This window comes from Chiloscyllium punctatum, chromosome 10 (genome assembly GCF_047496795.1).
Source record: "Chiloscyllium punctatum isolate Juve2018m chromosome 10, sChiPun1.3, whole genome shotgun sequence".
In the NCBI taxonomy this organism is placed as follows: Eukaryota; Metazoa; Chordata; class Chondrichthyes; order Orectolobiformes; family Hemiscylliidae; genus Chiloscyllium; species Chiloscyllium punctatum.
This window is the reverse complement of record NC_092748.1, coordinates 50,325,896-50,339,435: the sequence shown is the minus strand read 5'-3', so window position 1 is coordinate 50,339,435 and position 13,540 is coordinate 50,325,896. Positions and strand designations below refer to the sequence as shown.

The 13,540-nt window shown below is 37.6% G+C and overlaps 1 protein-coding gene across 3 annotated transcripts in view; it reads left to right on the top strand.

The window, feature by feature from the left end:
• The window catches only part of ube2e3 (ubiquitin-conjugating enzyme E2E 3 (UBC4/5 homolog, yeast)), a 138,493-nt gene extending 130,564 nt beyond the window's left edge, over nucleotides 1–7,929 (top strand). For all 3 annotated transcript variants that reach the window (XM_072579093.1, XM_072579091.1, XM_072579092.1), the window contains exon 6: nucleotides 7,286–7,929. In XM_072579093.1, coding sequence (XP_072435194.1) covers nucleotides 7,286–7,383 — 98 coding nt within the window. In that variant the 3' untranslated portion in view covers nucleotides 7,384–7,929. The remainder of the gene's footprint in view (nucleotides 1–7,285) is intronic.
• The last annotated feature ends 5,611 nt before the right edge of the window (nucleotides 7,930–13,540 follow it).

Below are 13,540 nucleotides of genomic sequence, written 5' to 3'. Positions count from 1 at the left end.
CTGTAGTCCCCACTCCCATCCACATAGGGAGCAAGACTCATGAACATGTTGATCAAAGGCTGAGGCTCCTGCAACTCTACTTCCGAGATCCTAGACCTGCCTCACTCAACAGTCACACCCTCCTGTCCACTGGCTGAATTTGAATGAGTTGTGACTGTCTCCTGAAACACTCCTGAACTTCAAGGTTTCAAAACAATAATAGTTACTACTGGTGATTAGAAAGGTATGAATTAGAAACTTAATCACTATGATTTTGTTTTACCTTGTATGAAGTATTGTTGGTTCTAGCTTGTTCTGCTTCCACTTTTATCATCAATGCAAATTTAAATATCGACTTTGCTATTGTCAGTTTCTGTCAAGTGACTTCAAGTTTTGTCATGGTAGCTGCAGAAGGAAGTTAGGATAAAATAACTTTGTCATATACACTCAATGTGTATAGTGAAAAGTTTATACATCACCAATTAGTGCTGGCTTAGATACAAAAGTACTTAGGCACAGCTTTTGATACAAGATGTGTTGGAGAAATAAAATGTCCAGCATTATAGAAAAGAGTTCAGTACAGCAGACCTTGCTGGCACTTAGCTTCCAGTCTGCACTGAGCCTTAGCTCCATATCACGCCAGTGACACGCCAAGCTGGGAAGTTGTAGCAGAAGGCTGGAAAGTTGCCAGGCCAGCGGACCACCGTGCCAGACTGGGAGGTCACCATGCTGGGAGGGCCCTATGAAGGTGCTGGAGTGGATGAGCTCTAGCTGGAGTGTGCTACTCCACCACCATCTTGCAAACTCTTGGAAGTTAACTGGCTGCCATGCCTTTTGAAGGCCTTCATTTGCACATTGATTTTTTTTCAGGCTCCTGCTAATGGACAGTCTTAATTCTTGAATGTAGAAAAATTGGATGTTGCATTTTTCTACTTTGAAAGTATTTACTTACCAGATTGTGACACACTTTGGGAGGCCTGAGGCCATTAGAAGTGTCAAATTGAAGTTATTTTCTTTGATTCTTTCCCAACTTGTTCTCATGTTTTTTTATTCATTCATGGGATGAGGGTGTCCAACCCTAAATTGCCCAAAGGACAGTTAGGAATCAGCCATATTGCAGTGCGTCTGGAATCACATGTAGGCCTGACCAGGTAAGGGTGGCAGCTTCCTTTAAAGAGCTTTAGTCAACCAGGTTGGTTTTTCTGACAGTTGGCAATGGATTTGTGGTCATCATCAGACTCTTAATTCAAAGTTTTTATTGAATTCATATTCCACCTTCTGCTATATCAGGATTTAAACCTGGGTCCACAGAACATTACCTGGGTCTCTGGACTAACAGTTTGCTGATAATACCACTCAGCTATCACCTGCCCTTTGATATGGTGAGGGTTAATTTATCACTGGTTGTTTGTGTTTCTCCCTTTTGCTTTGTCTCCTAAATATACCCCAACATTCTTTCTGCAGATCACTCTGGCACTGTTTGTGGACTCATTTGCCATTTACCAGAGTGGCTTAAGATAATCAGGGCCTCACCTCGTGTCTTGGAGGGCAATGTTGGATTGTTCCAACATGGAGGGCGACAAATTAAAATGCTGCCTGGCATCATTGAAATTATTGTTGGTGGGAAATAAATACAAGTTTTAACTTTCAGGATTTCAGTTCTCTCAAAATAACATTCTGATTTGACTGTCTTTATTTATCCTCTGATATTTCTCTACTATTTATTTCATTTAACATGGCTGTTTCGTTTCCAATAGCTTTTAGTTTTGCTCTCCTTAGCCAATTTCAAACTTGGCTTCTTGTGCCATGCTTCTCCAAGAATGTGAAACTTTCATGCGAGCCATCCTGCCTCCAAACCAAGCCATGTATTGACTGAAAGTCTGCTTCTCTTAAATTCATAAAGTGCTGATTACCACCCTTGAAGTCTTGTTTTTCAAATTAATGCATAATACCTTAAATTTCCACTATGAATCTTCAAATTACTTTACTCTCTAATAAGTTCAAAACTAGACTGCAACTTTTCATGACAATAACAGCTATATTGTTTCTGTATTCTCCCATCCATGATAGCTCGCATCAATTGCACCACACATATTGCAAGTTCTCTACTATGTAAGAAAAAATGAAATATATGTATGATATTGGCTCAATCTCCTACTTGTCTCAAGCTCTGAATGAAATTCTTCTCACCCTGTGCAAGTATTAAATATAGAATAATGCCTGTCCAATTACATCACAAGCTGATCACCCAAGGGAGTTTTTTTTAATGGTCTTGTTCTGCAATAGCTTTTTAAATTTGCTTAAGTTCATCTCCTGAGGATTCAGAAATTGTCCACTAAAACATGATAGTGCTGCACTTTGACCAATCTTTTGGTGGGCACACAAATAAGAACAGTTGAGTGTACAGTTGCTACATTCCAGGAGCTTTTCTTCAACTGATGGAAGTCCTGTCTTCAACCAAAGCAATATTTGTTGTAAAAACAAAACTGGATCTACTCATCAGATCAGGCACTATCAGTGGCGACAGAAACAGAGTTAACATTCTGGTCAACGACCTTTTGCAAAACTGATGCAAGTTTATTGACTCAACACTAACTTTTTCTGGCATGCATATTATTTTGTTTGTGTTGGAATTTTTGTAGGCACCCTATTTAGGTAAAGGTCTTCCTCCTCTAGGTTGTTCTACAGTCCTTTAGACTAATGTGTTTTTTCAATGAGTGATCAAGAAGATCTGTAGAATATTGTGACTGTCACACTGAGAACATGAGTTTGTCATTTTTCTTTCACTGTTTGAGTAACCTAAGCTATTTCCCAAGTTACTGTCGCAATTCATATATCCCTGGTCCCTACAAGCACAGGAAAATTGTTTTTAAAATTCTGAGGAGAGTTTTCACTCACATGGATCACAAGCCAGCACTGCTTGAATGTCATTATTAAATTTTGCCTGCTCAACCCTTTCTAATTGTGGTTTTATCTCAGTTCTCAGATTTATCGCTAAACTATGAAAGTTATTTCTTGCTGGCATCATGGGCAAATTGCATTCCAGCACCTGTTTTGACTGAACTGATTCATTTTCAATATGCCTGATTCTATGGCAACTGAACTCCACACATGTCTATTTGAAATTCCAACAGGTTTAAGTTATGAACTGTATAGTCAACAGAAATCAAAGATGTAGTTGCTCAATGACTCTCCAACAAGGAAACAAATTCTTGTCGATTGTATCTGTTTTATTTACACGTATGGACGTAGCTATTAAGCTTTTCAGTCATTCTTATAATCTTAGAAGTATTGTGCCCTATTCATCTTTTCAAATGCATCCCAATTAAGGAAGCCATAAATCCTTGCATGTGGCTTCCTTGCTTTGTCAAATACTATAATTGTAATCAGAATTTTGTATTTAAGCTATATTCTGATGCAATTATGGTTAAATATTCTTACACCTTTGGATTTTATAGCCATATGTAAATATGCTTTTTCTAATTCAAATGTTAACCATTTGTTATTGCAGCTTTTACAAAATTGTTTTTCAGCTTCAAGGACAGCACATTAACACAACACTCAGTAACAACATTGGTTATGTTGTCTATTTGCCTTTTGTTTTGTATGTTCATGCTGTGAAAAATTGTATATTTATATGGAATAGGGCTTAAAAGTTCAAGATTTCTACACTGAGCACTTTGAAAGACCCCTAGATATTTGTGGAGGCTTGCAGCTATATCATTATTAATCTATACTTAGGCATAGTAATAATGTGCCAGTAAGGTATATTCACATGACATGAGTTCAAAGCCTTGAGTGTGACCTGACAGCTTGAATTTATGCAGCATGATGTCTAAATTCCATGCATTGAACTGGGATTTGCACTATGCTATTGTCATGCATTGAACTTTCTTGGAATATGTACTCAATAGAATTGAGCTGCTTTTGGGTCAGGTGAGAGGAAAATGCATGCTACCTAATTCAGATTTTGAATGGACTGTTAATGAATGTTTTTTTGTGGACACACAAGGGCCATGAATATTGTTCTGCCATTTTCATTTAAAGGCACATTGGAAGAATGAATTGTTCAGGTCGACAGGTTTTTGTTACATTGCTTACTGGAATCCTGCAGTTCACACTTTCTGGAATTTGACTGCACTCTCTAAAATGAGAGTGCGTTCTAGTGTAAATTAAGCATTAAGGAAGGATCAAAGAAATCAAGTCCAAATGCCAGCATTGAATTGATGCAATCAATAACTTGAGCAGTCTTTCTTACTCTGCAACATGAATACATGAAACAAAAAAAAGAAAATCAAGGCACAGAATTATGTTTTATAAGTTACCTAATGTATCTTAAAAAGTCAAATATACCAAAAATGCACCTTGTTTGATGCACTTGATATAGAAAAAGTACTAATCGACCAGAATTTGGAAGTTGGAATGACAGCAAAGACCATCTCTATTCACCATTATTATTCTTTAAAAATGACAGCCGCTTCTAGCATCTGTGCATGCACGGTTAAACAGGAGATCTGGAAATTGCTGTCAGTGAAACACTTCCTCCACAGAATATGCTGTTGTAGTCATTGCTCCCACAACCTACACACTGATTTGGCATGAACTTTTCACCCACTATTTTAGCTGTATGAATCCATGAAAATATTAAGCCTGACTTAAGCAGGAAAAACTGAGGATTTTTTTATGATGTAATAAATCAAAATTACTATTGTATGGCTTCTTTGGTCTTGAGCAACTTATTTTACAATTTCTCCAAGAAAATTTAAAAGTTCTTAAAATAAAAGAAAGTAACTTGCTATTTAAAATGTATGATTTTTGTTTCTCGCTTTATCCCATATCTATGCCACAATCTTTATTTGACGTTCAGTGATTTAAAATGTCAAAAAGTTACAACAAGATAGAGATTGTATTAACCCCTGTGAAATCACGATGGATGGCTTCTTCACTGTTAATGATGAGCATGATTGCGTTACTGCTAACCACACAATCATGATAAATATGGGATTGGATGTGATAGTATAAAACCTTGCAGACTATACACGCACTTAAACATTGCTGGAGAGAAAAGAGAGGGAATTGAAGCTAACCAAATCTTCATGCTGCCCATGGTCCAACCAAGCAACATCTTTTCTCTTGTCTTTTAAATTGATGGTCCCTATCCATGTTTGGTTTCTTGCAATTCTCTGGAGAAGGGAGTGTGCAAAAATATCCCTATCCTCAATGATGGCGTAGTCCAGGACCTCAGTGCAAAAGATAAGGCTGAAGCATTCGCAACAATCTTTAGCCAGAAGTGCCGAATTGCTAATCCATCTCCACCTCTTTCAGTGGTTCCCAGTACCATATATGCAGTCTTCAGATTCAACTCCCTCCACGTGATGGCAAGAAATAGTTGGAGACACTGGATACTGCTGGGTCCTGACAACATTGCAGCAACAGTACTGAAGATCTGTATTGCAAAATTTGCTGTCCCCCTAGCCAAGCTGTTCTAGTACAGTGACCATACTGGCACTTACTTAAAATTGTTCAGATATGTCCTGTATACAAAAAGCAGGATAAATCCAATCTGGACAGTCTACTCTCAATCATGAAAAAAATGATGGAAGGTGTCATGAACAGTGCTATCGAGCAACACTTGCTTAACAACAGCCTTTTCACTGACATCCAGTTTGAGTTGTGCAAGGGCCACTCAACTCCTAACCTGAGTTCAGCTTTGGTTCAAGCATGGACAAAAACATTGAACTCCAGATGTGTGGTGAGAGAGAGAGCCCTTGATATTAAGGCAGCATTTGACTGAGTGTGGCATTAAGGACTCTTAGCAAAATTGGAATTGATAGGAATCAGGCCAGAGGAAGGTGGGAATCTGTGCTGATTGGAGTCATACCTTGCACAGAGAAAGGTTGTTGTGGTTTAGAGGAGGTCACTCGTCTCAGCTTCAAGACATCGCTACAGACGTTCCTGTCTGTGGTGTCCTCGATCCAACCATCTTCAGCTACTTCATCACTGAACTTCCAATCCAAGATTATGCCAGAAATGGGGATGTTCGCCAATGATTGCACAATGTTCAGCACTATTCATGACTCCACAGATACTGAAGCAGTCCATATTCAAATGCAACAAGATCATGACAATATCTAGACTTGGGTTGAAAAAATAACAAGTAATATTCATGCCACATAAATGCCAGGTAATGACCAACCCAATAAGAGAATATTTAACCACCATCAACTGTGTTACCATCACTGAATCCCCTACTGTCAATATCGTGGGGGTTATCATTGACCAGAAACTGAACTGGGTTAGCTATATAAATACAGTTGCTGCAAGAGCTAGGAATACTGTGAGTAACTGTCCTTCTGACTCCCCAAAGCTCATCCACCATCTACCAGGCACAATTCAGGATTGTAATGGAATATTCCTCACTTACCTGGATCGGTGCCGCTCCGACAATACTCAAGATCCTGACACCATCCAGGACAAAGCAACCTGTTTGGCACCTCATCCACAAGCAGCCACTCTCTCCACTACTAGTGCTCAGTAGCAGCAATGTGTACCATCTAGAAGATGCACTGTGGAAATTCACTAAAGATCCTTAGGCAGCACCTCCCAAAACATGACCACTTCCATCTCAAAGGACAGGGCAGCATAATATGTAAAATATATAATTGTTCCCAAATTGTATGGGAACACTACCACCAACAAATTCCTTTTCAACACACTCACCATCCTGACCAGCAAATGTGTCGCTGTTCCTTTGCAGTTGGTCAGAAAATCCTGGGATTCTCTCCTGAACAGCACTGCGGGCCTAACTTACAGCAAGCACATGGATTGCAGCAGTTCAACAAGGTGGCTCATAAAACCTTAGTGGCAACAAGGAACAGGCAATAAATACTAGCTGACCAGCCAGCAATGCCAAAATCCTACAACTAATTTTTTTTTTAAGCAATGTTTAAATACAAAAACTAATTTCCATTGTCAGTTTTCTAGGCATTCCTATTTGTAAGTAGTGCTGCAATTTAAATTTATGTTATGTTAATATTCCTTTCCAAATTGACATTTTAGGAGGTCTTTTAATTGTAGTAACAACTTTGCTGTATGCATGCCTTGAAAAGCATTTTAATGATTTCCTTTGTAATAGTACAGTTAAATGGTGTCCACTAATGATTACACAGCTGCGTTGCTTGGATAAAATGTGGTAAATGGAAGAATACAACAGAGTTTGGGGAACTGGTGAAGAAATGAATAATAAAGCATCTTCTAAATTTTCTCAGTGTTGGTTTATTAATTAAAAATTCTTTCTGTTTCACAGCGGATCCTTTAGTTGGGAGCATAGCAACCCAATATTTGACCAACAGAGCAGAACATGACAGGATAGCCAGACAGTGGACCAAGAGATATGCGACATAAATTGCATCACTTCCTGTGTTGTGAAAAGGAGCAGGAGGCATTATTTACAATGTGCAACAATTCTTTATAGCCTTTACAATACGGACTTCTGTGTATATGTTATACTGATTCTAATCTCTGCTTTTATCTTTGAAGATTGGGAAAGGCCCTATAAAAGGTAAAAGCTATTGAAGTAGATCTTTGTAGCAGTAGATTAGTTATGTTAAATGCCTACTTGCAAGTCTGCTTCTTTGGGATATCAAAATGTATTTTGTGATGTAATAAGGAAAATGTTCCTCAAGTCAACCAAATATTATGGTGCATTTTAGCCTAATCCATTATCTGTATGAAATCTATGATAGCTGTAGATTATTAGAATTTTGGCATTCGTATTAAACCCAGTTCCATTTCTGATCATGTGGTACATGCTGTTGTGAATCCGTTTTACCTTTTTGTCAATTTGTAATGAAGAGATTTCATTTAAACCTTTGTAGCTCTAAATAATGAGCATATGATGTATCATCTCAAAACACAATAAACTGTTTCCGAGGTTATTTATTTATTTTACATTTGGTGTGTTTCTTTGATGGGAAGAATAGTGTTATTGAGTCATATTGTTGGATGTAGTTTGGCGATCTCTTCAAGATTGCAATACTGCTGAAAAACAAGTAGAGGTGGAATAGAATAACTCTCAAAATGACTATTGGGTGAAAAGTTAAGGTTTGATGCTGTCATTAAAACGTTCTGGTGCAAGTAGTTGACAGTGGATAAGTGGCAGAAGACTCATGCAAGCTGGCAGTTGTGTCTTCACTTCCTTGTTAATGCAAAACAATATTTTATGCTCAACATAATTTAGGACATATCCCTATCTATTTTTATTATGTGCTAATAAAATTTTACTGATACGAAGGAGCAAGTGCTATTACCAACTTTGCTTTAATGCAGCTGTTAGGATGCATACTGACAGTAGTAGACTAACATAACTATTATGTGTTGTAGCTCTAGAAGTGTTGTAACTGAACAGGGGGTATAGACAGAAATCCAAAGCAAAATGTTGCAGATGCTGGAAATCTGCAATTTAAAAAAAACAAAAGTGCTGGGGACAAAACTCTGAAAATGCTACATATCAAAAGTCGTTTAGGCAGCATTATTTCAAGAGAGAGAATGATCTGTGACCTTGATACAGAACCAGGAAAAATTCATAGCTCTAATAGGTTTTGAGAAAGAGATGGATGGGTTTAGGACAAAGGGAGGTCTGATAGGGTGGAAGAGAGTTTTTAGAAAATGTGAATGACAAAATTTACCCCTCCTAGGATCTAAAGGAATGGAGGTGAAGCAAGAAAAGAATCAAAAGATGTCTCTAGAGCAGATAAGCTGACTGAAAGAAAATAAACAAGTGTAAGAAAGGGAACAAAATGGGAGACTGAATTTATGGTCTGCAATTGAGCTCAATACTGAATCCAGCAGACTGTAAAGTACTTAATTGAAAGATAAAGTACAGTTCTTTAAGCTTACATCAAGCTGCTTCTGTGAATGTATGAAGCACTTCAGAAAAGGTTATTTGGATTTCGCACAATGTGCTTATCCACCTCGTCTGATTTTGTAACCTTTGCTCCAACTCAACTCAAACAGCATAATTCAGTGTAAATAGCAGAAGAACCTATGTAGTAAAACTGAGTGGATGACCATCAAATCTCTGTCCCTGAATCTGTGGTCACAATACCCAAGGGAATTCACACAAAAAGTGCCTCCATAGAGAAACAGTTACCTTTGGCTGAAATAATCAGTCGATTTGGTTAGGTATACTACTTTGTTAAACCATTCCCATAACTAAATGTAAAGCATTCGCAATTATTGAACTAATGAGATAAAAAGTTACCATTTGGCAATGACCCAGCACATCGAAATGATCCGCTTTGCTTTCAAACCAGGTAAAATTATTAAAACTTTTTTTTATTTTTGGACTGTTGAAGGCTTCCATTGTCAACTCCTTACTCAAGGCAGTCAATAAAATTCAGAACATGTATAATGACACAGAAATTTACATGCTCCTGAAATTTGTACACAAACTCCATCAACTGTTTCATTTGACAAATGCCTATAGGAAGTTTTCCCATCCTCTCTGATCTTATCAAATTCCTGTTTTTTAAATGAGAGAAAGAGGCACTATTACGAAACTAAAAAAAAACACTGAACCACAACAACCGATCTGACACTAAATCTAAACTGGGCATTTATAAATAAATGAGATATAAGTACTGGGGATGATTTTTTTTTTAAAAAAAGTCAATTTTAACATTTAATGTGGTTTACACCATTAAACAATAATTCTGTATGGGGGGGTGTGGACGGGGAGTGCTTTGAAATTTTGTTTTGTAGATATTGTGGTTATAATCAGACATAGAACATAGTTAATTGTTTATTAAGAATTAACAGTGGAGTTAATCCTTCATGATACATGGTTATTCCAAAAACATTAAATCTATCCTAGAAATGAGGTGGATGGCCTGAAGGAAAGTAATCATTTGCTGAGAAAGAAGACAACAGGTAAAAAATAAAAGTGCTTTCAGCAAGTTATTTTTATTATGTCTTAAGCATTTCCATGAAGGTGGCAAGATACACATATTTATAGGCCATGAAATGTATTTTGGGAGGCTTTTGAAGCTTACAGGAAGAGAAGCAAGATGGTGGGATTTGGGGAGTTGTTGCAGAGAATTTGGCGATTGGAGCAAAGAAGAACTAAATTGTATAAACAGACAAAGCTGGAGGGCCACTAAATAGTTATCGAAACCTTGGGGTGGAGAATGTTCAAATCGTAAAAAGGGATAAAGCCATGAAGGAATGTATGACTGAAAATCTTGAATTGGCATATAAAAGCCTCGAATGATTTTGAATTCCTCTACCAAATCACTTTCACAGCCTTCTCCAAAGGGAATAAGTCCAGTTTCTCCGGAATTGTCTGCATAACAGAATCCCTCATCCCATGAATTCATATTGTAATTCCTTCTGAATTGTCTGTAAAGCCTTCATGTCATTCCTGAAGTGTGGTTCTTTGGGTTTAGATGGAATTCTTCAATTTAAGGCCCAACCAATGCTTTCAACACAAGTTTATCATACTGTCTTTGCTTTTATGAGCAATATATATTCTTATAATGTTTTACTAACTGCATTCTTAACTTACCCCTTATTCAATGTGTCATGCGCATGCGATCCAGGTTTTTCGATTCTACTCCATTGCGTTCTGAAGAAGGGTCACTTTACCTGTATCATTAACTTTGCTTTCTCTCCACAGATGCTGCACACCTGAGTTTTCTCACAATTCCTGTTTTTGTTTCTGATTTCCAGCATCCGCAAATCCATTTTTTGTTCTGTTCTGCTACCCTTTGAGAATTGTCTCAAGTTTTACATTGTCTCTCATTTTTTCTACAAAGTGTAACACTACACAGCTCTGCATTAAATTTCAGCTGCCATGTGACACCTAGCCCACCAGTATATCATCTTTTGAATCTATCAATATCTGCAGAGTTTTCAATACTTGCAAGTTTGAAAATTGCTGAAAAGGATATTTTGTGCTTTGTGCTTGAGGACAATTATCTGGGAAATAACAAAGTAAAGAGAGACAACATTTTCATGTGCAGCGTGCCAAGTGGCAAATGAACTCTGGGGAATGCACCTGTTAATGATGACTAACACTTAACTGCTAAACTTCTTTTGGCTTTCGTTTATTAATCCACACTTGTCCAAGGCACTGCTAATTTTGTATCAGTTTACCATCACCAAGATTTCTACAGATGAGATTAAACTGACTGGTCTTAGTTGCTGGATTTATCCTTGCACATTTTTAAAACAAGAATGCTTCATGTGTAGTTCTCCAGTTATTTGGCATCACTCCAATTCCCAAGTACTCTGACACCATTTCCATATCCATTGTAAATTATGGCCAGTACCTCCAATTTTTAACTTTTATTTCCCTTAAGGTTCCCTGCATTCTAGCTTGTCCTGTTGGTTTATGCACCTCAACTGCAGATTTCTAAAACATCTATCAATTTTTAGTCATTCTAGTATATCACTAATTCCTATTTCACTGAGTCTTGGGCAGTGTTTTTTTCCATCATAGAAACAGATGTCAAGTACTCCAACAGTACCTCAGCCATACCACTTGCCTCACTAATAAATGAATTTTGATTGACCCAGTTTGTCCTCTTAGTACTCTTTTGTGTAGTTATGGAAGACTTGGCTTTCCCTTTATACTAGCTGGTAGTCTCCTTTCATACTCTTTTTTTTTCACTGCGATCGCAAATTGATGTCATACAGACTATAGATGACTGGGGATAGTTGCAGGTTGTAGAACTGGGTGCATGTTAGAGATCATTGGAGTGAACCTTTTGGATGGTGGTAGTATATTGGAGAAATCGGGTCTGGAGCTGGAAATGGGGTAAAGTTGCTCAATTTCAAGTGGATGGTGCAGAGATCAAGGTTTGGTGTGTGTTTTGAGAGTTACAGGGGATAGATTCAAGGGCAAGGCTATAGTTATAATGCAAATAAAGTGGGAAGGAGGATTGGCTCATCCATTTACTATTGGATCTGCAGTCTGTTTTTGCAGAAGAAACAGCATTATCAGCATATGTGTGATAACTAAACATGTGCCTACAGATAATGTAAAGAAAGAAATGTGCCAAGAATGAATGCTGGTGATAATATAGAAATGACAGTTTGGGGGATTGAAGACAAATCTCTGGTTGCACTGTTAGCCCCTCAAACAGTCAAGATTAGTCTAACTGTGGAAGGGCAGAAAGAGAAGTTGTGGTAGGAAGTGGGATTGTCAAATGCTGCAAGCATTTATAACCAAACAAAACTCAGTGCATCATGATTGCAATTGTAAAGAACATCACCTGAGTTGGGCTAGATTGTCTCAGTGCTGCAGACTTGGCAGAAAGTGAAATTGAGATCCAAGTCTGGAAATGAGTGGTGGACACCATGAAGAAATGTATGTTGGGAAGATGACGGTTAATATTTGAATACTTTTATCTATTTGCTCATGCAATGTTGATATCTTTGGCTACGCCAACATTTATTGACCATCCTTCATTGCCTTAGGGGACAGTTAAGAATCAACCACATTGACGTGGTTGTGGGTTAAGCCATATCTAAGCCAAATCAAAATGGCAGACTTCCTTCCTTAAAGACACTCATTAAACAAAATGGGTTCAATTGATAATGTTTATATGATTGCCCTTAGGCTAACTTTTAATTGCAGATTTGTTAAATTAAATTCCTAATTTTACTAGCTGACATGCAATTGAGCCCATTCACCAAAGTATCAGCATATTATCAGTCCAGTGTCATTACTGCTATGAGCTGCCTTCCCCTTGTATCTTGGAGCAGGCAAAAGGTTTTTTCCAAAATGATCAGGCTGATTTTCAAGCATCACGAGAGTAATGCACAGCTTGTTGTCTGAAGCAAAAGGTTCTGGTGCAAAGAAATGTAAGGTAGTTATAATATTGACCATAAATTATTAAAATGCAGCTTTGGGGCAAGGGTAATAAACATAGGTAGAGGTGTCCATTAGAGTAAAGAAAATGGCTGATAAATCCTGGTCTTCTCAAAAGATGAGACCAATTAGGGCCGAAGATGTTAGCTAAGGAATATAGCTTTGAAGTAAACACCCACAATTGTTTGCATGACTCTTCAAATGATTTGGGAACACACATGTTATGCAATCTTATCCATGATTGACTTTCGTAGATAAAATAATGTTAAAGGAGCGAGACTTTTTTTAGACTTCTTTTTCAAAGGGCCCAAGAGGTAGAACTTGATGCTGTCAGGCAGTCTGTCTCATCTGGTTGTACTTCACATTCAAACTCATCATTAACCAAGTTTATTCTGCTTAGTATACTGTAAAGTGTCTCATGCTGGCTCAAAATATGCTGTTGTGAACCATAAGTTGTAAGGAGGTTACCCACTAATGTACGGTGGCAGGTTATATAGTGTTTTTCATTGACAGTCTGTGTTTCAGGTTTCTGCCTGGTGTCTCTGCAAATCTTTTGGTCCCTCCATTTAAAATTCTACAGTTTTGGATATTTTTCCAGAATTTGATTTCATAACTGCAATATTTTCATAATTGAACTAACTGCATTTATAATGCATCTATCCACTGCATGATCTAAGTCCTGCAGTT